The sequence below is a fragment of the Nannospalax galili genome, unplaced genomic scaffold (genome assembly GCF_000622305.1).
Source record: "Nannospalax galili isolate Female #2095 unplaced genomic scaffold, S.galili_v1.0 scaffold488, whole genome shotgun sequence".
NCBI lineage: Eukaryota > Metazoa > Chordata > Mammalia > Rodentia > Spalacidae > Nannospalax > Nannospalax galili.
In genome coordinates this window covers 3,275,689-3,299,134 of record NW_008360316.1, presented here as the reverse complement: position 1 = coordinate 3,299,134, position 23,446 = coordinate 3,275,689, and the positions used below count along the sequence as shown (strand labels likewise).

Genomic DNA, 23,446 nt, shown 5'->3' with positions numbered 1-23,446 from the left:
ATTTATATTTATAAATAATGACTTGTTTTAATGTGTGATGCGTAGGGATAAATAGAATATCTAAAACAGTGATATAACACTGTTCATTAAGGATGTGTTCAAATTCAGGAAATGCCACTAGCATTTCAAACCAACAGTGCCACTGGAGTAGTAATCAGTGGTATCAGAACTAGAATCTAAATGCTGTGTTAGATAACAAGGCAGTCATAGCACTCATTAATTTGTTAATTTATAAAACTCGAACAGTAAGGACTGTGATTTGCTGTTGGCATCGTCTTGAACATCGTGAGCTGAGGCTTTCCTGGAGGGTTTGAGATTTTGAGGGCAAGTCCAGTCTTGAAAATCTCTCTATTAAAATGTGGTGAGTCTGAGTAGAAGATACTTTGAATATTTAATTAACGAGGAAGTTTCTGGCAACTTGAAATTTCTAAAAGATTCAGTTATTTGTGCTAAGGATTCTTTCTTGGTCTAGATCACTAAACGTCAGCCTTTCAAGAAGACCTGTAGTTGTTAGCAAAATTATTTTCCTGTAAAATTCCATAATAGAGCAGGGTCTAAGATACTCTTTTCTTATAGATTATGTGTTCTTTTCAGATAGAAATTTTCACTCATCCCCATTGTTTGTATTTGATTTTGGGGGGATTTTTGTTTTGTTTTGTTTTGTGATTTAACTTCTCATTTGAATATTTTCTTCCCTAAACATAAGGCTTTGGCAGCTCAAGTACATCTGGGTTTAACTTCAGCAATCCCGGCATCACGGCGTCAGCTGGTTTGACATTTGGGGTGTCTAATCCTGCCTCTGCAGGCTTTGGAACAGGAGGACAACTCCTTCAGTTGAAGAAACCTCCAGCTGGAAACAAAAGAGGAAAAAGATAAACATGCTGGTTGATGTGTTGAGAATTGTTAGCCGGCCGTTCGTGCTGATTCTATTTTTCTAATGATGCAGTAATTGAATTGCATCCCAGGAGATTTATAAAGTTTTGATATTTTTCCCTACTCTAGAATTTGAACTTTGTTTGCCACATGGAACATCTTTTTTTGTGAATTTAAAATCCAGTTGCGGTTCTGTTGTTGCTGTTATTTTTGGTTCTCCATGTAAGAAATGCTGTAATTACATTACTGATTGATAGTGGTAAAAACTGTTAATCTAAAACCTATGATTTAAGCTAGTGTTAATAGCCGTGTTTTTGTTAATAAAGGTTTACGCTATGTGAATATATGCACATTGGTTTCTTAATGAGATATAAACTCTAGGGCCTACACTAGAATTCATTTGTTCCTTGAAAAGGCCTTTAGACTGCAGGGCATCTTGTGAATATGTATGTAATTCAGAATAATGCATACCCTTGTGTGTGCATATAAAATATATATTTACAGACCTACAACTTTTGCCTCAGACTGTTCTCCTTTTCTAATGGTATTCAATTTTTCACCTTTTGAGCTTCAAATCTCAGTGCTTAAGAGAACAATTGGCTCCGGGTACCTTGTCATTCATATGTTTGCAAGACTTAAGTGGTTATTGACATACTAACATTCAACTTCATTGTCCCTGCTTTTCTGTTTTTGTTTACACCTTAACTCTTTGTTGCTACTCCAAAGGAGGAATGCTGTAGGACTCAGTAGACAGATTTTAGAAACCTTTACTACCCTATATATTCTCATACTACTACTATTGCTTTTTTATCCTAAATGAGATGGACTTTGAGGAGTGTGTTTGAACTCCAGACTGGTGTTCTGGGGGCAAAGAGCTATTAAGCCAAATTGAATCTATGCAGGTGAAGTGCACACTGTTAATCCAGTGGAACTCTTCTAGCTGTTCAATCCAGAGTTCCTACTTACAGGGCTATTGACAACCACACCAAATGGAGTGGCTTCTCAGCCTCTCAGTGTCTGAAGTGAGTGCTTAATTTGGACTACAGAAATAATGTATTTTAAGAAAAACAGTTCTTTGTAGCAGTTGTAAACTTTCCCGTCTTACCAGTGAACGTAGCTCCAGGTCGCAGAGCAGAGGCATGTCAGGTTGCATGAGTGTAGTATTTGTGCTGCGGTAGTGGCGTTGAGTGGTTGAACAACAACCATTGCAGAGAGAATTGCCTTATTCATGATTTCACTGAGAAAACATTATCTTTCAAGTACAGTTTTCAAGTGGGATGAAAACATGGAATTTCACTGAAAATAGTTTAATTTTTTACATAGAAGGTTTTGTACATATGTGCATCAGTGGATATTTTCAGAATCATTTCACCAAGGCACCTTTTTTTCTAAAATAGGTATGGAGTATATAAATATGCATATACACATATATATTTTAGTATAATGATAGTTGGGTTTGATTATAAAAATATCAAGTCTGTTTTATTTATCTGCGTATAGCAATGATTGACTTTCTCGAATTCAGTTTTTGCATCTTGATGTATTAAAATAAGGAGAATTATTTGTCTCTGAGCACTAAACTTGTTTGTATTTGTGTATTTCTCTAGTACTACAATCCCTAATTTAGGTCATGGGGGAAGGATAGGAAAAAGGTGTGCTTTTGAATTACTGTCAGAGTTACATATGCCATTGCCACAAACTGGTTTTTCGTTGTTGTTTTTTTTTTAAGGACATTATATTGTGCTGAAAATATCTGAATATTTATATTTCTTGTTTTTCTTTATATGCATCTTCCTATGTTGAACCACTGGAAAGCTGTAATGTTACTTTGTGGTAGAAGTCTTAGTGTTGTCACTGTCTTTGTCTTCACTGTCCAGAGCCTGCTATAGAAACAATAAAATTTCTTGTGTCCGTTGCTTTGAATCTTTGTAGGTGTCAGTAGTTATTTTTATGTAATTTTACTATTGCTCTTTTACTCTCTTTGGTTGTTTCTTAGTGTTTTCTAAGCACTATAGTGATTTAGTCTTGCTTTTTCTTTTTTTTTTTTTTAAACAAAAGACTGAAAACCAGGTAGTAGATTCTGGGCTGGGGAGGTGGCCCAGTAGTTAAAGTGCTTTCTATGGAAGCATGAAGACCAGAGAACACAGCAAATGCCAGGCAGTCATGGAAGCCTGCCTGTGGTAACAGCCTCAGAAGGTGGTTCCCAAAGCAAACTAGTGACACCAGCCATAGCAGCAAGTGGGTTTGAGTGAGAGCTCCTGCCTCAGTGAATAAGGTGGAAGAGTGTTTGAGACAGTACAACATCAACCTCATGCTTCCATGGGCATGTACATTCACACATGTGCACCCACATATGCAAAAACATATACACGTGTACAAAAGAAAAAAGGGGGAAAAAAAAAACCCAAACAAGTTCTTTGTTACTTGTTTTGTCTTCTAAAAATTACATTGTGTTTTAATTAGGTAGAAAAAGCAGAGACTCTGCCAGCTCCTAGGCCCAGCCCCATTCCACCCGAGCATGCACTAATTGTTCTGGGTATATCTGCAGACTGATCTAAAAAAAATGCCCCCTTCAACATGTATGTGTTCATTCTGCCATTTTTGTATTTCCTCATCTCATATAGTCTTACTTTCTCTTGGCTCCTTTTTCTTTAAATAAGCATATTAACAGCAATTAAAAACCCTTAAGCATTCTGTGACTTTGGTTTTTCCCATTTCATGGTGTGTCCACTCTTTCCTTGTTGGCACATAGAAATTGGCATTTACATATTGCCCATGGTGGGTATCAGTGATCTGTGCAGCTGTTCCCTGTGGGGAGACAGGTTCTCTGCACTACAGCTTTATAGAGGTTGCAGTGAGTACCCATGTATGTGGCTTTTGTGCATGTTTAATGCTTCTTTGGGATTGATTCTGGAAAGGAATCACTAAAAGATGTATAAATTGTATGTTTTAATGTAAATTGTCTTCCCCTGAAATACTCATTTCCTAACTTTCTTTGTTATTCTGGTTATCACTTGTAATCATCAGAACTTGTTGAGGTTGTACTTTTAAATACAAACATGCGTGCGCACACGTGTGCACACAGCTGTTTTCATATTCATGTGATTGCATGTTGCCACCTTTGTTTTTCTTACATCAGGATTCTTAGGAGTTTTTTTCTTGAAGGTTTATAAAATCTCTATTAGTAGAAGCTCAGACTTTTGCTGTGGGATGTCTGGAGTCAACTGGATTCAGAACCTTGCAGTAACCTGTGTGATCCTAGCAAGTTTTCTCACTTTTGGAACTCAGCTTCTCCATCTGGAAGTGAACTTCATATGCATGGTTGGTTGTGTTAAGAACACAGTCTACTGAAAAAAAAAAACAAACCCAAAACTTTAATTGTCAAAGAATAAATTTAACTTTTCTAAAAAAAGTCTACTAAACAAAACAACAGAGTCCTGTTTTTTATTAGTGTGGTGTGGGTGTCTGTCTTAGGATTATTTATTGTTGGCAGTTTCATTTTGTAATGAATTTTAGTAGTTTTCACTCTGTTCCCCTTTCCTGTCCACGTCCTCTCCCACTGAAACCCTTCTCATCCATTCTCCCTCCTCATTTCATGTCTCCATTTTCTCTTTATGTATAGAAGTGCTTTGTCTGCATATATGTAAGCGCACCTATGTCATGGAATGCCTGGGAGGCCAGAAGAGGGAGTCTGTTTCCCTGGAGCTGTAATTATGGTTATTAGCCACCATGTGGAAGCTGGGAACCAAACCCCAGTCCTCTGCAAGAGCAGCCAGTGCTCTTAACCAGTAAGCCCTCTCTCCAGCCTTTTTCTGTTTTGAAATAATCATTTTTAATCCTATTTTTACCCACACTGGTAGAAATGCAAATAGCTCTTTCTTAGGGTTGAAATTTAGCTTTCTCGATCTACATCTGTTATGTTTTTCTTTCAGTTTCTAAGAAGTTCTAATCAGTTCCTTAAGTATGCCTGGCCATGTTTGGCAATCTTTTATTTCTCACACTTTTCTCTCTCTAAAAATACTCAACATATTTATATTTGTTGATAATTTCATTATTTAAAGTGATCAAGGGAGCCAGGCATAGTGGTGTACGCCACATGTGTATCTCTGAATTTGAGGTCAGCCTGGTCTACATAATGAGTTCCAGGCCAGCCAGTGCTGGGTCGTGAGACCTTATTTCAAAAATAAAATGATAGGAGCTGGAGACATGGTTCAGCAGTTAAGAGCACTGACTTCTCTTCCATGGCTAACCACCCCTAACTCCAGTTCTAAGGAATCTAATGCTCTCTTCTGGCCTCTGGGGGCATTCTGTGCACTAACATACATGCAGGCAAAATATTCATATACATAAAATAATAAGTCCAAATATAATAAAGTGAGGGGTTAGACCTAGTGGTGCATGCCTATAATCCTAGCATTCAGAAGGCAGAGGCAGGGCACTACCTTAAGTTTGAGGTCAGCCTGCTCTGTATAGCAAGTTCTATACCAACCAGGACTACATAGCAAGACCTTATTTCAAGAAGCCAAAATAAAACAAGTAATTGATGGTCTGATTTTTGTTGCTGACCATTTGTTCAAGGTGACTAGTCTTCCCCCTTTTGTATTAGTATGTGAACTCATCTTTGATGGGAATTTATCCTTGGGAATTCTTGAGACTGAAGATAAGCTCCTTCAGAAAAAAATGTGCATTTGTTTCTATGAGGTGCCTGAATGCACGTAGCAATCCAGGAACACGTTAAAATCAAATCCCACTCAGGGTTTTTCGGGGACATAAATAGTGCATTCCACAGTTTGTACTTTAAATAATTTTTTTTCTTTCCCTTTTTGAAATGGTCTCCCTATGTGACTCTACCTAACCTAAAACTTTGTAGCCCAGGTTGGCCTCAAATTTGCAGCAGTCCTGGCTCTGCATCCAGAATGCTGGGATTACAGGTGTGTGCCACCTGGTCTACAGTTCTGAGAATCACCTAAAAGCAATGAATTCTCACAATGTATTTAGCTTTCCTTTCAGAAAGTCAGGGCCACAGAGGCACATTTTCTTTGTGACAGTTTGAAGGGCAGAGAGGTTAATGATATTGACAAAGGCTTGACAGTGTGGGCCAAATCATTTCTCTGCTCGTTTTTGCAAACAAAGCTTTCTTGGAGCACAGCCATATCTGTTTGCAAGCTGATGCTTCTGCAATGCAGTGGTAGAGTTCATTTGGGAAAGTAAAGACAACCTTCTGGACCATTACACAGAAAAGTTTGCTGATCTTAGCTTGCATGGCCTAAATAGGATACAAAGCAACTTTGTTAGGTTCAAATGTGTGGCTGGAGGGATGGCTCCTCTAGCAAAGGGCCAGCACCTACGTGGCAGTTAACAACTATCCATAACTCCAGTTCCAGGGGATCTGACACCCTCTTCTGGCCTCCGGGAGTATTGTATGACATGGGTGCACATTCAGACAAAAGTCATATACATAAAAACATTTTAAGAAAATCAAGAAAAAGAAACATAGTGGATAAAGCAGGATGGACTATTTTCCTGTCATCTGAGCAGTCAAGAGTGGCTGTTCAGAAGTCCAGTGTTCTCACAGTGCTGACCTGCCAGGCTTCTCATGGCAATTTCCTCTGAGCAGTGGAGTAAATTCCCTTTCCAGCTCATGGAAGAAAGACATAGAAAGTTTCCTTTTTGTGTAAGTTTGTGATCCTAAAGTTACTTACTGATGTCCCTTCTGCATGCCATGTTGGCTAGAACTGGGTCACACAGTTGCAAGTGGGACTGATATCATGTCCTTTGATAGGTGTCATGGACTCAGTCAAAATCCTGCCAGGAAAGGGAAGACCTTCCTGAGGGGTCATGAGTACAGCCACAGGTGCCTGAGCTCTGCGCTGTGATCTTTGATAGCCACCAGTCTTGGTGTGCTGCCTCATGGGCTCCACTTTTTGCTCCATCAGTTTACCTCCTTGGTAACTTTGTTAGGAGCTTAAAGCGTGTTTTTTGTTTGCTTTAAATTGTGTTCATTGGGGCTGGGGAAATGACTCAGTATGTAAAATGCTTTTGCAAGCTTGAGGACCCAAGTATGGATCCCCAGCACCCATGTAAAAGCCAGGCATAGTGGCATGTACACTTGTAGGCCCAGCCCGGTGTGGAAAGGGGGTTGTGAGGACAGATGAATCCCTGCTGACCAACCAGTATAGACAAAACATGGAGACCCTGCCTAGAAAAATGAAAGTGGAAGTGCTGGAGAGGTGGCTGAGTGGTTGAGAGCACTTGCTACTCTTTCAGAGGATTCATGTTTGGTTCCCAGGCACACACACACATGAAACAAATGAATCCGTTAAAAAATTAAGGTGGAGAACTGATTGAGGAAGATGCCTGATAGGCTTTGGCCTCCACATGCTCCCATATGTGCCAGTATACGTTAAGAATACACACACAATTGTGCCCACCATTTTCAGATGTTTATAGGAGCACTAGGAGATCAAATGCAAATACAGATTTCAACAGAGGCCTTTTTTCATGACTAAAAGTTCTGTGATAGGACTATTTTTTTTTTCATTTTAAAGTTACCTCTTTCAAATCAGTTTAAAAATCTGTTAAACTGAATTTTCATAAGGAACAGCACTCCTTTAAACAATGTAGTCTCCCAAAATAATAATTTCTTCTGGACTCTAGAATTCTGTTTTTATGTACTGTTTTACTTGATGCTAGTCTACTATTTTGTTCAAACTGCCTCCCACAGCACCCAGCTCAGGACTGAGTCCTGGGTCTTACACTCACTTAGCAAACACTCTACCACTGAGCTAAATCTTCAGTCTCTGATGTTTATCTAGAATTTGTAATTCTCTACTTTAAAAACCCCTGCTCCCTGAAAGCAATGCATATATTTAGTGAACTTGTCACCAGCTAACCAGGAACTGCTTAGATTATTCTTCCTTGGTTGAGAGGTAATGGAGTCTGCACCTTTCTGCACCCAAAGTGGTAGCCTTGGCCATTTGTGACTGTGGGACACTTGAACTGAGGAAAATGCAGCTAGGAACTGAACTTTAAAACTTGACACTCAATTCAAATATTAAATATACACATGTGTTTAGAACAACTTACACTTAGGAATCCACATTTTCATTTCATTTTTTTATGAAATTTAAATGCAAATCAAAGTAGTTTCTAGGGAAATTTGGGATTATTTAGATGTAAAATTCACATTGGATTTCAAAGATTCAGCATGAAATAATACAGCAAAACATTTTGTTGATATTTTATATTGATGTCATGTGTTTGCTATGATGTAGTTAGCTGAACCCAGGGTCTTATGCATGTTAGACAAGCACAGAACTACAACCCGAGCCCCTTAATGGGTTGGTATAAATTTGAGAATTATGTAATCGGTTCACATTGTATTTGTCAAGTTGTGCTGCCTTCAGCACTAGCTGGTTCTGAGACCACATGTGGCATATACACTTCAAAGAGAAATAGATCTCTGCTGTTTTGCTTCTTGTTTTTGTAATTTCCTAAGTCCAGTATTAAAGCAGAGTCCAACCTGGAATCCTGCTTTTGTTCACACCCTTGCTCCTCAGAGTTCTTACAGCTATCTTTTCAGAATGCAGATAAGATCATGCTCACCATACACGCGAAACTCATTCTTCCACACTGTCTGACTTGTATACCAGGCCCCTCACCGTGTGGTTTCCTTTTCCTTACCAGCCCTCCATCCCAATCTCATACCAAGTCCATTCCAAAACCGCCTTCATGACCACTCTGCATACCCCCTTCTTACCACGGGTGGTTTCTTTCTGAGGTAAACAGTAGCCTTTGGGTGTCTTTACCATCTCCAGCTCCTACAGAAGATAGTATATAGACACTTCCCCTGGCCGGCTGACGGTAGATTGTAAGATACATGCTGCATTTTCTAATGTTTGGTGACGTATCACCCACATCAGACTATGTAATCCCAGGAGTCCTCTATCTTAATTTTCTTTTGCATTTGGTTTTGTATCATCAATATGTAGCATCATCAAGTTGGATTCTGTGAATATTTATTAATTGCATAATCAACGCAGTGGAAAAAGTTAATTTGGTACCCCCTGCTCACTTTTCTCCATACAGGTATTGAGCTATGATGCTAGGGTTAGAGTGACAGTGTCTCCACTCAGCAGATGTTTGACCTTAGGCAAATTATTTAGTATCATGTGTGGCCTCAGTAAAATAGAGATAATACCTACCTTATAGGTTGATTGTGAACGTTCAGGTGAGTTAACCTGAATCAGGTATTTAAATGTGTGCCCTGTACAAAGTGAGCATTCAGCAAATATTAACCATTTTTGTTTTCGTAATAGTCTAAACTATTTCTCTCTTTCTCTCAGGCCAAAAATCACAAGTTTTAACTGGATTTCGAAAACCTAGTGTTACAGAAACCAATGAACTGGGAAGAAAAATCCAGTTTTGAGAAGTCATTGAATCAACAAGTATTTACTTTGGAAGGAACTTCTGACACTCATTTTGTGAATCTTGAGTAAAAAAGGCATTGAGTGAGTTTGGTCAAGATGTTTAGAATTCAGGAAAGGACACTTGATGTTTTAGAATAACCTAATAGATCATGTACTGGATCCTGGAATTGGGAAGATGGCAACCAATCCAGTAATAATGGATTGTGGAAACCACAGGTGAAGTAGGCAAAGTTGATATAAAATAAAGTGAACAAGGTTAGTGAATTAAATATTCATCATTTTAATTGTGCAACTCTTATTCATTTCACCTGTCTGAAGTTTACAATTCAGCAGTTTTTGTTGTGTTCTCAAAACTGCACAACATCCTCACAATCTAATTTTAGGACATTCAGTGTTCTAAAGAATTCTCAAAGAATCCCCACATTCAGTAACTTCCACTCTGTCATTCCTTACCCTGACCCTAACTCTTGCCTGTTCTCTCCTTCACCCTTGAATTCCTTACCACCACCCTAACCCCTGCTTTCACTCTGCTTCTATATATTTTCCTGCTTGAGATATTTCATATGGGTGTGACTGGATTCTCTGAACTAGCATAAGGACTTCAAGGGTATTCTGTATCTATACTCCATTCTTCTCTATTGATAAGTAGCATTGGATCTTGTGGCCATAACACACCCTTTCATTAGTTGGAGAACATCTGCATAGTTTCCTTTTGGGCTATTACAGATAATGTTACTGTGGACCAGTTTCTGTGGGAACAAGTGATTTCACTTACCTTGGGGTATGTACCTAGGAGTAGAACTTCCAGGTCATGTGATAATTCACTATTATTTAATATTTTAAGGAACTGCCAAAAGTTCAAAAGTGGCTGCATCAATCTCCACTCTTACCAGCAATGTTTGAGGGTCTCAGTTTCTTCCTTACCTTTTATTTTAGCCATATAAGTGTGAATATAATATCACTGTGGCTTTTTAAATATTTATTTTTAGTTGTGTGTGTGTATGTGTGGGTATGTGCATATGAGTGCAGGTGTATACAGAGCCCAGAGACATTAAATCTCTCTGGAGTTGAAAATCAGGCTTTTATGAGCTATCTGACATGGGTGCTGGGAACCAAACTTGGTTCTTCTGCAAAAGCAGTATGAGCTCTTAACCACTGAACCATCTCTCCAGCCCCTCTATGTGACTTTCATTTGCATTCCTCTGGTGATAGTCACTTTGAACTTCCTTTCATATGTTTATTGGTCATTTGCTTGTTAAGCAATGCAGTCTTATGAATGTACCATTCCCATGTTTCTTCTATTAGTCAACAAGTATTGTTGACAACTTATTATGTGCCAGACTTTAAAAAATACTTTATTTATTGTTTTTTATTTTATGTGTATGAGTGTATTGCCTGCATGTATGTAAGTGCACCCCGTATTGTGCAATGCCTACAGAGGTCAGCTTAAGAGGGCATCGGATCCCCTGGAGCTGGAGCTACAGACAGTTATTAGCCACCATGTGAGTGCTGGGAACTGAACCCAGCTCCTCTGGAAGAGCAGCCAGTGCTCTTAACCGCTGAGCCATCTTTCCAGTCCCATGTGCCAGATTTTTAAAATGTTGGAATGAGTAAATGAACACATGAAGCAAAAATTCTTCATGGAACATAACATTCTAGTTGGAGGACACTGACAACTACATGAAATAAGTTAAATGCATAGAATGCTAGGTGACCCCCTTCCATGAATCATGAACCATAACAGCCTCTCAATGGTGAATCCTTTCCAGCCTTTCTACTGACTTTGTCCAGGTCTGTCAGAAGAATCGCTGCTTATGAAAGCTTCAGCCTTATGAAAGATATTTCTTAAAAAGATTTGAAATCAAAATAATTCCTTGAACCATGAGCCACAGAATGGATGTTGTAATAGCAAGCATGAAACTAATTTCATGGCATGCCACTACCTGAGCTCTTGAGTGAGCAGGTACACTGTCCAGCAGTAATTTATTTGAAAGGAGTTTTTCTGTGAGCACAAGTTCTGAACAGTGGGCTTGAAATACTTACTAATCCCTGAACAGCTGTGCTGCCGCTCTGGCTTTTCTTGTCCGTTTACAGAGGACAGACAGGGAGGTTGAGCTTCATTCCTGAGAGCTGCAGGACTTCAGGATGAGCCCTGCTTTGATTTAAAGCCAAGCACTGCAATGGTCTCTAGGGACAGGGTCTGCCTGTGCTTTGAAACTTTGACCAAGTTCTAGACTGGTGGACTTCTTATAGAAGCCTGTTTTGTCTACATTGAAAATCTGTTGTTTAAGCATTGCTACATTGTTGCATCAAGAGCTGGGTAACTTGCTGCAGCTTCTACCTCAGCAATTCTGTTTGTATTGTATTCTTCATTGCCATGAAAAAAAATCCCTGACAGAAAAACAACTCTAGGAAGGATTTTATTTGGTTCACAGCTTCAGAGGGCTCAGTCCATGATCATTTGGCCTTATGCTCTTAAGCAGGACATCCCATCCTGTCAGTGTGAGGGTGTGATGGAGGAGAGCTACTCATTTCATGGCTGGCAGGAAGCAGAACAAGTCAGAGCACCTGGGGACAATACCCAAGAACCCAACCCTTCCTCCAGCTAGGCTTCGCCCCCTAAAGTTTCTACAACCTCCAAAAATACCACTACCAGCTGGGGACAAACATTAAACACCTATGAGGGAACATTCTTATTCAGTTGGTAGCATTGCTTCACCTTGCACTTTGCATTCATGAAGACAGCAATTTTCCTGAAACACCACAAAACAGCCTCAGTGTTAACTTCAATTCACCTTCTGCAGCTTCCTCAGCTCTCCCCACCTTTATTTAATTTTTATTTATGTGTATGTGAGTGGTGTGTGCACGTGAGTGGAGGCCAGAAGAGGACATCAGATCCTCTGGAGCAGGAGTTACAGGCGGTTGTGAGCCATCCAATGTCATTGCTGGCAGAGTAGGAAGTGCTCTTAAGCCCTCTCCAGCTCTTTATTATTATTATTATTATTATTATTATTATTATTATTGAGATAGGGTCTGCCTGTAGCCCCTGCTGGCTTGAAACTCACTATGGAGACTTGGCTGTTTGGCTCAAGAGTTAAATTCTAGGCTATTCTTGGCTTCTGACATGCCTCTCTCCCTAAGCTTAACCATTATCTACTGCTTGATTTAAAGTTAGAGACATGAGACTCTTTCTTCACTTGAACACTTAGAGATCACTGTGTGGTTACTAACCAGCCAAATCTCTATATTTGTGCTTTAGGGGACAGTGATGCTGAAAGAGGTCAGTGAAGCAGGCTGAACATACATTTTGATTAACTTCACCACTTTATACTGGAAAGATTTGTGGCTCCCCTAAACAATTTCAGCAGTTACACGAAAGATTTAGATCACTATAGCAAGACAATACTGAAGAATTTTTAAATATTGTGAGAACTGCCAAAATGTGATACAGACACTTGAAGTGAGCACGTGCTGTTGGAAAAATGGCATACCTGCTCAGTACATGGTTGCTAACAGCTTCAATCCATAAAATCCATAATAAATTATACTAAAGCCAAACACAATCATAAATCATGGCCTATAGCAGAACTGACAAACTTCTCACAGTCCAGGGCGACTTGTAGCAAGCTGGGGCAGAGGAAATGATAAATAGACTCTGGATGTTTGAAGACGGAGTTGACAGGACTCTGGCAGGTGGATGTAGGGTAAGAACAGGAGGAGTCTAAGGTAGCTTTAGGGTTCTGATCTGAGTGTTTTGAGACATGGAGGTGGAACTAATTGGAAAAGGGGGGACTAAAGGAGGAGCTGGAAGGCAGAAGACTGCAGAATGAAGGATGTGGGCAACATTTTAAGCCTGGGGTAGCCTTAGGCATGTGAGTGGGCTGTTAGGAGTCACAGTCCAGAAGAGAAGCCTACATGTTCATATAACTGGGAGTCTCACCAGGCTGGATGATCCACAATGGAGTAGCTCAGGAAAGGGGCAAGGCCTGGGACTTTCCAATATGAAGAGCTAGGGTTGTGACAGGGAGCTGCAAGCAGACATAGGATGCCCAGTCAGACAGGAGAGGCAGGCACATTCCTGTCCACCTTGCACAGTGTGGTTGGGCGAGTGGGGAGGAGGAGAGCCTGACTGGAGTGGGGTGATGGGAGGCTGGGGAAGTCCCATGGTGACTATTATGGTCTGTCTGCATATAGCCCATTCTACTGATTACAAATAGAAAGTGTGGATAAAGCACAGAAAACGAAGATTTCGAAAAGTACACAACAGGAAGTAGATTAAGGAAGGACTCATAGCTTAGAGAACTCCACAATGACTTGTCTCCTAGTCCTTTTTTTAAATTGGAGAAATGTTTTGTTTTTTAATACACCCCCCCCGACACACACACACTGCTAGGGACAATTCCTTTGCTGATGGTGCAATTCAGGTGGCTAAAACTCCAGTAGTAGTTTCTGAGTTTGGCTGGGTGAGCCCTGTGAGCTGGAGTGTGTGTGCTGGGTAGGGGTGGAGACCAGAGGAGGGAAAGTCAGAGAAGGGAGATTTGTAATTCTGTGTATGGTCCCAAACCCTGCATATAAGGGGTAGATCCAAGCCAGGTAGCAGACACAAAGGACCTGAGATGTGACTGCTGAAGGCAAAGCAGAGCTTATGGTCTAAATTTGACCAGGGCAATGGCTAGGCTGACGAAAAGCATCCCTACTATCCAAGAAGTTCAGACAGAGCCTTATGTATGTGGTGTAATGCTGATAGTGTTCAGGACATAGGACGGAATTACATGACCTACAGAGAACCAAGCAAATTTGACACATCCTCGGGGAAGAGCTAGCTGAGATGCCCACAAAGCCAAAGGGAACCCATGAGACCAGAAACCCAAATGCAGAAAGGAAAGCTATAGAGAAGTGAATGAGATGGGAAAAATATGCATACACACACTTAGGGATCTATGGTAGCCTATAAAAAAACCCAACGTGTAATAAGAATCTCAGAGGGGACCAGCCAAATGGCTCAACAGGTAAAGGTGCTTGCCACCACACCCGATGATCCGAGTTTGGTCCTTGGGACCCACAGGTGCAAGTTGTTTTCTCATCTTCACATGTGCACTGCACCCCCTCCCCTGCAAGAAATAATTTTTTTTAAAGAATCTCAGAGTGGAGATAAATAATTGAGCCAGAGATAATCTTTGAACAAAGAATGGCCAGAAACTTAGTAAATTTGGTGGAAGGTCATATATTTATAGATTTAAAATGATAACCTTACTCAAGTCCAATAAATTCAAAGACCCTGTTCTAGATACATTATCATCAAACTACATAGAATCTAAGATAAGATTATTTTTGTTTTAGAAAGCTGGGGGTAGGGAGCTGGAGAGATGGCTCAGTGATTAAGAGCACTGACTGCCCTTGTAGAGGACCGGGGTTTGAGTTCCAGGACCCACATGGCAGCTAACAACTGTAACTCCAGTTCCAGGGGATACAACACCCTCTTCTGGCCTCCATGGGCATTGTATGCATGTGGTACACGTACATATATGCAGACAAAACATTCAAGCACATAAAATAAAAATAAATAAACCAAAGAAAAGAAAAGAAAGCCAGGGAAATAGAGGCAGTAGACCAGGAAACCAAGGCTATCCTCAAATAGTGAGTTTGAGGCTAGCTTGGGCTACAGGAGGCCCTATCTCTAAAGCAAAAAGTAAAATGAAGCAGCTACTATGTAAAATGACAAGTGGCATACCTGGGAAAACAATCTGAATTGTGGTTTGTCATCAGAAACCACAGTAAACAGTGGAGCATCTTAAACTACTCAAACCACATGAACCCAAAACTATCAATCCAGAATTCTGTATTCATCAAAAATGTGTTTCAGAGATGCAAGTGAAGTAAGAACATTTTCAGATAAAAGAAAGCTAATAGGTCTCCAGGCCATTTCAGTTAAGAAGCTTGAAATTCCTTCAAGCTGAAGGGAAATGATAGCAAATGGAAATAGAATTTTATTAAGCTCTGAAGGGGCTGTAGAGATGGCTCAGTGGTTAAGGGTACTGGTTGCTCTTGTAGAGCACCCACATGGCAGCTAACAACTGTCTGAATTCCTACTCCAGGGGATCTGATGCCTTCTTCTGACTTCCACAGGCATTGCATGACAAGGGTGCACTCACATACATGCAGGCAATACATTCACACACATAACATTTTAAAAAAATTATTAAGTTCTTATACATATGAGGGAACTGATGGCTTCAGATCACTATTCAGGAGTACCCACAGAAGCCCAATTCAGGTTCCAGTCAGGTACACTCAGGCTGCCTTCACCAGTGGAGGCAGGATCCAGGGTCTTTCAGGCAGTCCTGTGCATTGTCAACCCTATGGCAGAGGGAGGCCAGACGGGGGCCAGAACTCGGCACTCTTTGGTGGTCTGCTGAGATCCCAGCCTCAGCCTACCAAAGCTGTCAGGCTGTCCTCTGGGTTCTCAGGCCCTCTGGTAGTTGGAGGCCAGAGGGAGGCCAGAACCCCACCCTCTCTGGCAGTCTGCTGAGCCTCGAGCAGCAACCCCAATGAAGGTCTGAACCTACCCTCTCAGGCTGTCAGCCCCTAATTTTTAAAATTGTGTGTGTGTGGGGGGGGGTGAGTGGTGTGGGTGCTTGCAGAGGCCAGGCAAAGGCATTGGATACCTTGGAGCTGGAATTACAGGTGTAGTGTCCATAGAGGCCAGAAGATGGTGTTAGATCTCCTGGAACTGGAGTTACAGACAATTGTTAGCTGCATGTGGATGCTGGGAACCGAACCCAGGTGCTCTGCAAGAGCAGCCAGTGCTCTTAACCACTGAACCATCTCTCCAGCCCCAAGATAAATACTGTTAAAGCTACCTATGTCTTCTTACTCAACCCCATGTCCTTGGCTTCCCACAGAATTAGTATCTTAAAATTTGGTTTATCATTTTCTTCTATGTCTTAAAATAACTGTATTACATAATTTTATGCACATTTCCCTAAAATTTTCATTTTTTAAATTGTTTTTGTTATAAGAGGGTATAGTTTGTCCTTTTACAAATTGCTTATACTTACCCAACATTATATTTTCTGTTCTTACCCAATATTGTACCTATGCAGAGCTCATGAATTTTCACTAGCATGTAATCATGCCACATGTGAATATTTAATTAACCCTACTCCTGAAAGTGTACACTTTGTTGATTCTGTGTTGCTTTCCGTCTATTGTGAACAAATGGTTGTCATGAACAGTCCTTCATGTGTTTCCTGAGACATCATGAAAGAGATTTTCTTGGTAGAAGGCCCCAGCATCATTTCAGGAGAGAAGGTTGGGGAGCGTGGGAGGGCCCCCGGTTCAACAAGACTGGGCATCTTTCCGTAATCATTAGAATGCTGAAAAGAGACAAAGGGAAAGATGCTATTCAGTTCCAGGCCGATGTGCAGACAGCGAGCTGTTTCTTTGCACAGTGAGAACCACAAGCAGGATACTGGGACCGTGGAGGGGGTAAGTACTGCTCTCCTGAAAACTTCACAAACCTTACCACGGCAAAACCGGAATTTAGCATGTCAGACGTGGTGCTGAGGTTGTTGGCGCCAACAGCTTCTTGCCACGAGGATGACTGTGTGTTCTGGGAGTCTTATGCTCTGCTAGGAGCTGAGGCAGGTTCCTGAAACGTGAAAAACCAAAACCAAAACCAAAACAAAACAAAACATGGGTGGAAAGTGGAAGTCAAAAGAGAGAGATGCCCAGATTCAAAAATAACCAGCGTGCTCCACCCCAGAAAAACCCACTGGTGAAGCACCAGGGTAAGGAATTCCTTCAGTGGGAACTGTATAAACTTATACAGGATTGGTATAAAAGAAATGAAGGCTTTGACATGAAATACCAGAAAATGCCAGCATCCATCATCATAGCAAGTGCAGCTTTGTTAAACAAATTTTACTTAGAAGCATGTGGATATCCTGGATTGAAATATAAAATACATTTCCAGTTGTGGCTGATGGTTGGAAGACCTGAAGTATCTGGGTATGCAGAGGTGCACATTGTTTGCAGCGGAGGTTACCCTGGCAATGTTGTAAGCTCCTGCTAGACGTCCTGGCCAGCACCTACAGCAGGAAAACCCTGCCTGGTGCTAGTCCAGCTGGCTTTCAGTGCTGTTGGGTAGTTTGAATTTGCAGTTACTAAATGACTGATAAGTTTGAGGTTATTTTCATATGTTTCATTCATTCATGTTCTCTTTTCTGTTAAATGCCTATGTTGTCTTTTTGCACATTTTATTTTTAAAATATTTTATTTATATTTTTATTTTATGTATATGAGTGTATTTGTGTACGTAAATGCACCTGAGCAGTGCAATGCCTGTGGAGGTCAGAAAAGGGCATCAGATTCCCCCTGGAACTGGAGTTAAGGACCGTTGTTAATGTCATGTGGGTACTGGGAATCGAACCTGTGTCCTCTTCAAGAGCAGCCGGTGCTCATAAACTCTGAGCTATCTCTCCAGTCTGTTTTTTTGTTTTTTGTTTTTCTTTTTTTCTTTTGGTCTTTTTGAGACAGGGTCTCCCTGTAGCCTCAGATGTCCTGGAATTCACTATGTAGATCAGGCTGGCCTTGAACTCACAGAGATCCACCTGCCTCTGCCTCTCAAGTGCTGGGATTAAAGGTGTGCGCCACCATACCCAGTCTGTTTTTTGCACATTTTAAAAACCATGCTTTTTTTCCCCTCTACTTAAGTATTCCAGCTGTTCATCCTTGGCTGGTTATATTATAAATATTTAGTCCTAGTTTGTGGCTTGCTTTTTCCATCTAGGATGTCTTTTGATGGTCAGAAATTCTTAGCTTTAATGACATTGGAATTATTCATTTTTTCCCTATGGTCTATTTTTTAAAATATATTAATTTTTATGACTTAGAAGGTATAAGGGCATTTTCATGTATTGTACTATTTTAGTCTCATGTATCTGTTTCCAATTGAAACAGATTCTTGTGCTTGACATGGGAAATCTAATTTCATATGGAAGCTCAGCACTGTTTACTGCATCATCTGCTCTTCACACTTGAAATGCGACCAGTTTTATAGATGAAGTTTCCTGTGTGTCTACATCTGTTCTCTGCTCCGTTCATCAATTTCTCTCTTACAGTGTCTGTCCCAAACTAACTTAATTTCTACAGCATTATAATGAATCTGAAAAGTTAAGTTCTCCACTTTGTTTTTTGTTTTGAGTTATTTATTTATATATTTATTTCGACTCTTTGTTCTTCTATACAGTGAAAATCTGCTTTTAAAGCAAGCAGATGAAAATTCCTATTGGAAACTACAAGTGGTTTCCAGTTTATGGTGGTTTGACTTGGGATTTTTCCTCTTGGTGATGAGGCCAGAGCAGTTCACATTCAGTCATAAGCTGTGTCTTCAATGTATAACAGAAAGAAAACAATGTAGAATCAACAATGTCCACTTCCATTGGATATTACAATTAAGCTGCCAGCTAGATTTGCAATTAGGTTAAAATAATGCCAAGACCCTTTTATAGACTTGTTGACTTCTCAGCATAATGTGGAATTCTGCTAGTCACTAAACAAATTCAGAACTTCCTAGACTTTAGGCTTAGGTCGAGTTTTGGTTTTTCATGATAAAGTCTTCCTATACTTAATCTTTTTTTTTTCTGATTCCTGATTCTATTAAATCCATAATTTTCTATACCTAAGACCCACAGACCATCATCCCCTCTGATAATGGCTCATCTTATAATTGATGAACTGGGCAGTGTGCTTGATGATCTGGTTTGATAGTTTTTGCTTGTGTATTTTAGCTTTTGGAGCCACAGTGTTAGAATGAAATCGCAGCATTTCTCCAAATGATAGTTTATTGTTAGCTAGCTTTATATTGTTGTGATAATACCTGAGCTAAACGGTGTCAAAGGAGGGAAGGTTTATGTTGGCTTGTGTTTCATAGTTTGTGGTCACTTGACTTGTTGCTTTTGGATCTGTGGTGAGGGCACCATCAAGGTATGAGTGGTAGAGCAGAGCTGCTCACCTCATGGTGTCTGGGAAGCAATGAGCATGAGGAAGGAGCTGAGATCTCAATATTCCCCACAAGTACACATCTCCAGTGACCTGCCTCCTTTCTTTAGACCCCCTCCTAACCTAAGGTTCTACCACCCCCAGTAGTGTGATAGGCTGGTGATCAAACTGTCAATGCATAGGCCTTTGGGAGATACCACAGGTCTCAATTATACCATCAATTAATAGTTTATTACATTGTGATTGCTAGAACTTGAACCTGGGCCTGGTACATTCTAGGCAAGTGAATATTTTCTCCTGTTTCTAATCATTTTAATTAGATTAAATTTTAATTTTCTATCTAAGAAATCTAAAATCAGGGCTGGAGAGACAGCTCAGCGGTTAAAAGCACTGGCTGCTCTTTCAGAGGATCCAGGTTTGATTCTCAGCACCCACATGGAGGCTAACTCCAGTTCCAGGGACTCTGGTGCCCTCTTATCTCCGTGAGCACTGCATGACATGGGTGCACCTACTTGCATGCAGGCAATATACTCCTACACATAAAATAAAAATAATGAATAAAATATTTTTTTAAAATAAAATAAGTCTAAAAGCTTTCCTAGGCTATGTTGATTTCTACGTGTGTACTCAGGTTTTCTGTTACTTCATGAACATTCTCTGTGTTGTGAGTCTATACCAAAGGGAACTGCCACAGACGGCTTTCCTTGTCATCCTAAATATATTGTTTGATTTTCTTTTTCTTTTTTTGTCTTCTGTTCCAACATTTTCTAATTTTTCTTAATTCATGTTTCCCTACTTTTACTTAGTGCTCCTTATAAGTTTTAATTTGAGTCTGTTTTCCTTTTGGTACTCAGTACTAAATGGTTTTCATTTCTGGTATGATTTTGCCTTTTGCTATACCTTATTTCTTTTTAATCAAGTTTCATTTCATTTCTCCCTTTGTGGGGGGCATTTCTGTTTGTGAGTGTTCTCATCAACCCATACCTCCAGTTCCAGAGAATATTCAGTTTTTAGTATTATGTTAGCATTTTCTTCTGCTATTTCTTGAGGTGAGTACACTTCACTAAATTCATCAGGAGAAATGCTGCGATTCCTCTTTTCTGTTTTTTTTTTTTAATTCATTTGCTTTGCATAGATGCACATTGGTTATATCTATGCATTTTAAGGGTGGGGTTAGTTCTTTATAATGTGTATCAGTCAGCTATCTTTTTAAAATTTATGTGCATGAGCATTTTGCCTGAATGTATTTAAGTGCACCCCATGTGTGCAATGGTCTCCATGGGATCAGAAGAGGGTGTCAGATCCCCTGGAACTGGAGTTACAGACGGTTGGTAGCTGCCATGTGGCTGCTGGGAACTGAACCTGGGTTCTCTGCAAGAGCAACCAGTGCTCTTAACTATGAGTCATGTTTCCAGCACAGCTGTCTTTTTTTTTTCTTTTTACAATAACAACAACAAAAAATCACAGTAAAAATTAGTTCTTAAACTGGGCGTGGTGGTGTACTCCTTTAATCTCAGCACTTGGGAAGGAGGTAGAGGCAGGTGAGTCTCTATGAATTCAAGGCCAGCCTGGTCTCTATAGGTAGTTCAAGGTCAGGGCTACATAGTAAGACACTGTCTCAAAAAATATTACCTGCTTAAGATAAGAATTTCAGTGGCTGGTAAGTGTGTATTGCTGGGCTGATGGAGCTTCGGGTACCTTACCAGGTTCATTCGCACAGCCACATTCAGCTGCTGGATTGGCTCATGACTGAGTTCTGCTGGAATGGCTGACTTGGCCTCTCTGTCCATGCAGCCTTTTGTTCTAAAGATGTTATCCTAAGAAGGTATCAGTAGAAACTGTGAGCATGTGTGAGGCCTGGTCTTAGACCGCACACTGAAAGTTCCATTGTATGCTGTCAATCAGAAGAAAACAGAGGATTAGTCCAGATTCAAGGGAAGGGGAAATAGGGTAGAAATCATATTGTGAAGGTTCATGTGTAGATGAGGGATTGGTGTTTCAGTGTTCAGGGAATAATTCAGTACAGAAAGCTCCTGTTCAAGAGAACACTCCATAACAAAGTAATGTGTAAGAAAGAATTTGTGGGCTGGAGAGATGACTTAGCTGTTAAAGGCTCAGGCTCACAACAAAAAGACAAGACTTTTTGTTAAAGGACTTAATAATTTTTGAGAACTGCAAAGAAGAATGAGGTCCTCTGTCTCTCAACTACTGATACTCTCTTGTCTTTGGAAAATTGCATCCACTAGGATTCAACTTCAGTTTAGTTTAATTTCATCACCGACTCCCCAAAAGGGATCTCACCTAACAGTTTAAGCCCTCCCCTTGCTCAGAACTTAGGTACTCCTTTAGGTAACCCTGCCACCTTTGGGAAGAAGTGTCTTCCTCACTGACTTTTTGTTTTGCTTTGTTTTGTGTTGTGTTGCTTTGCTTTGTTTTGTTTTGTTTAGACAGAGTCTTACTCTGTAGCCCAGGATGGCCTTTAACGTATAGTCTTCCTGCTTTAGCCTCCCTTGTGCTAGAATTATGGGCATGTGATACCATGCTGGTCCAATTTTAGATAAATCTTAAAACCTTCTGTTCTAGTTAGCTTTCTATTGCTGTGATGAAACACTGACTAAAACCAACTCCGGGAGTTCAGGATTTATTTGGCTTACACATCCCAGGCCCAGTTCATCATTGAGGGAAACCAAGACAGAAACTGAAGCAGAACAAGAACCTGGAGGCAGGAGCTGAAGCACAGGGCATGGAGGAACTCTGCTTACTGGCTTGCTTCCCTGGCCCGTGTTCAACCTGCTTTCTTATACAACCCAGGACCATCTGCCTAGAAGTGGTACCACTCACAGTGGGTACCACTGGGCCCTCCCACACCATTCAATGTTTAAAAAAATGTCTCACAGACATGCCCACAGGTCAGTCTGATAGAGAAAATTCCTCAGTTGAGGTTCCCACTTTCCAGGTGTGTCAGGTTGACAATGGAAGCCAACCAGGACACCCTGTTTCCTTTATATTCTCTTCCATAGTGGCCTCCCCAGCCTCGCCACACGGATGGGGCTGGGAACTCAGATATATCACTTTTGGAAACTGCTTTTTATTTTTCTACATTCAGGTTATCTGAAGTCAATAATCTTCTCTGTCTTCTGGTTCAGCTGCTCACATAAACTAGTGTGTCCTTCATTGTTTGCCAAGGGCTCTCCTGTCAGTGGCCATCGCTGTCTCAGCCCCAGCTGCCTACCTGCCTGATGACTAATTATTCCCATCTCCTTGTTCTCCTACCATCACTAGCCACATCATCCAGGAACATTGAAAAGAGCAGAAGGAATTGACTGGAAATGTAGAAATATGTGAAGTCAGTTGTAAGCAGACTGAGTATTTATGTAAATATTACCTGTGACAGGCTGCAGCCCAGGACAGGACTTGAGTCAGAACTGGTTTACACCATGTGGAATTGCCTCTGAGGACACAGCTGCCAGGCTTAATTAATTGTGCACATCGTGATCAGATCTGGGAACAACAGAGGGCTTTCTTTAATACATTCATTTGTTTTTCCAGTGAATGAGGCTGATGACAAGCACACAGGCCTGCCATTTATTTATAGCTTCCACCGAGCTGTGATTGTGCCTTGTGTGGTTCCTATTTTCAATTTCTCTGAGCTCTCTTGCTAGCTCCAGCAAGCCTATTCTTGGACATTTTGCCAAGTGGTCTTTGGGAGCTGTTAATTTGGGATGCAAAGGCTGCTTACATACCACCCTCTGAGTTTCCATATTGCCAAGGTGGAAGGGAAATGATCTTCCCTAACAGTTCACACTCACACTATTTCCCCTGGCCTTGACTTCCATTTTGTTCTCTTTGCTTGACATGATTTGCCTTTTTTTTAAACTTAAAAAATTTTATTGAGAATTTCACACATGCATATAAGGTGTTTTGATCAAATCCATGCCCGAGGGCACATCAACTTTTTTTTAACTTAAAAAAATTATTGAGAATTTCATACATGCAAAGGTATTTTGATCAAATCCTCGCCCACTTCCCCCCCGCCCCACTCCAACTCCTCCCATATCTCCCCATCACTTTTTTTCTGACAACTTCATGTAATCTTTTTTTTTTTTTTTAAATGGGGCCTTTTGCTACTCTAACATTCTCCC

At 40.5% G+C, this 23,446-nt stretch overlaps 1 protein-coding gene and 1 long non-coding RNA gene across 4 annotated transcripts in view; one reads left to right on the top strand and one right to left on the bottom strand.

The window, feature by feature from the left end:
- The window catches only part of Nup58 (nucleoporin 58), a 71,945-nt gene extending 69,157 nt beyond the window's left edge, over positions 1-2,788 (top strand). For all 3 annotated transcript variants that reach the window (XM_017796087.2, XM_008824991.2, XM_029559567.1), the window contains one exon: positions 707-2,788. In XM_017796087.2, coding sequence (XP_017651576.1) covers positions 707-876 — 170 coding nt within the window. In that variant the 3' untranslated portion in view covers positions 877-2,788. The remainder of the gene's footprint in view (positions 1-706) is intronic.
- Positions 2,789-16,610: 13,822 nt separating this feature from the next.
- On the bottom strand, positions 16,611-22,777 carry LOC103727178. Its single transcript, XR_606937.2, has 4 exons — positions 22,690-22,777; positions 21,008-21,198; positions 16,828-16,953; positions 16,611-16,678 (listed from the first exon to the last, which is right to left on the bottom strand). It is a non-coding gene; the product is annotated as an uncharacterized LOC103727178 (long non-coding RNA).
- Between the last annotated feature and the right edge of the window lie 669 nt (positions 22,778-23,446).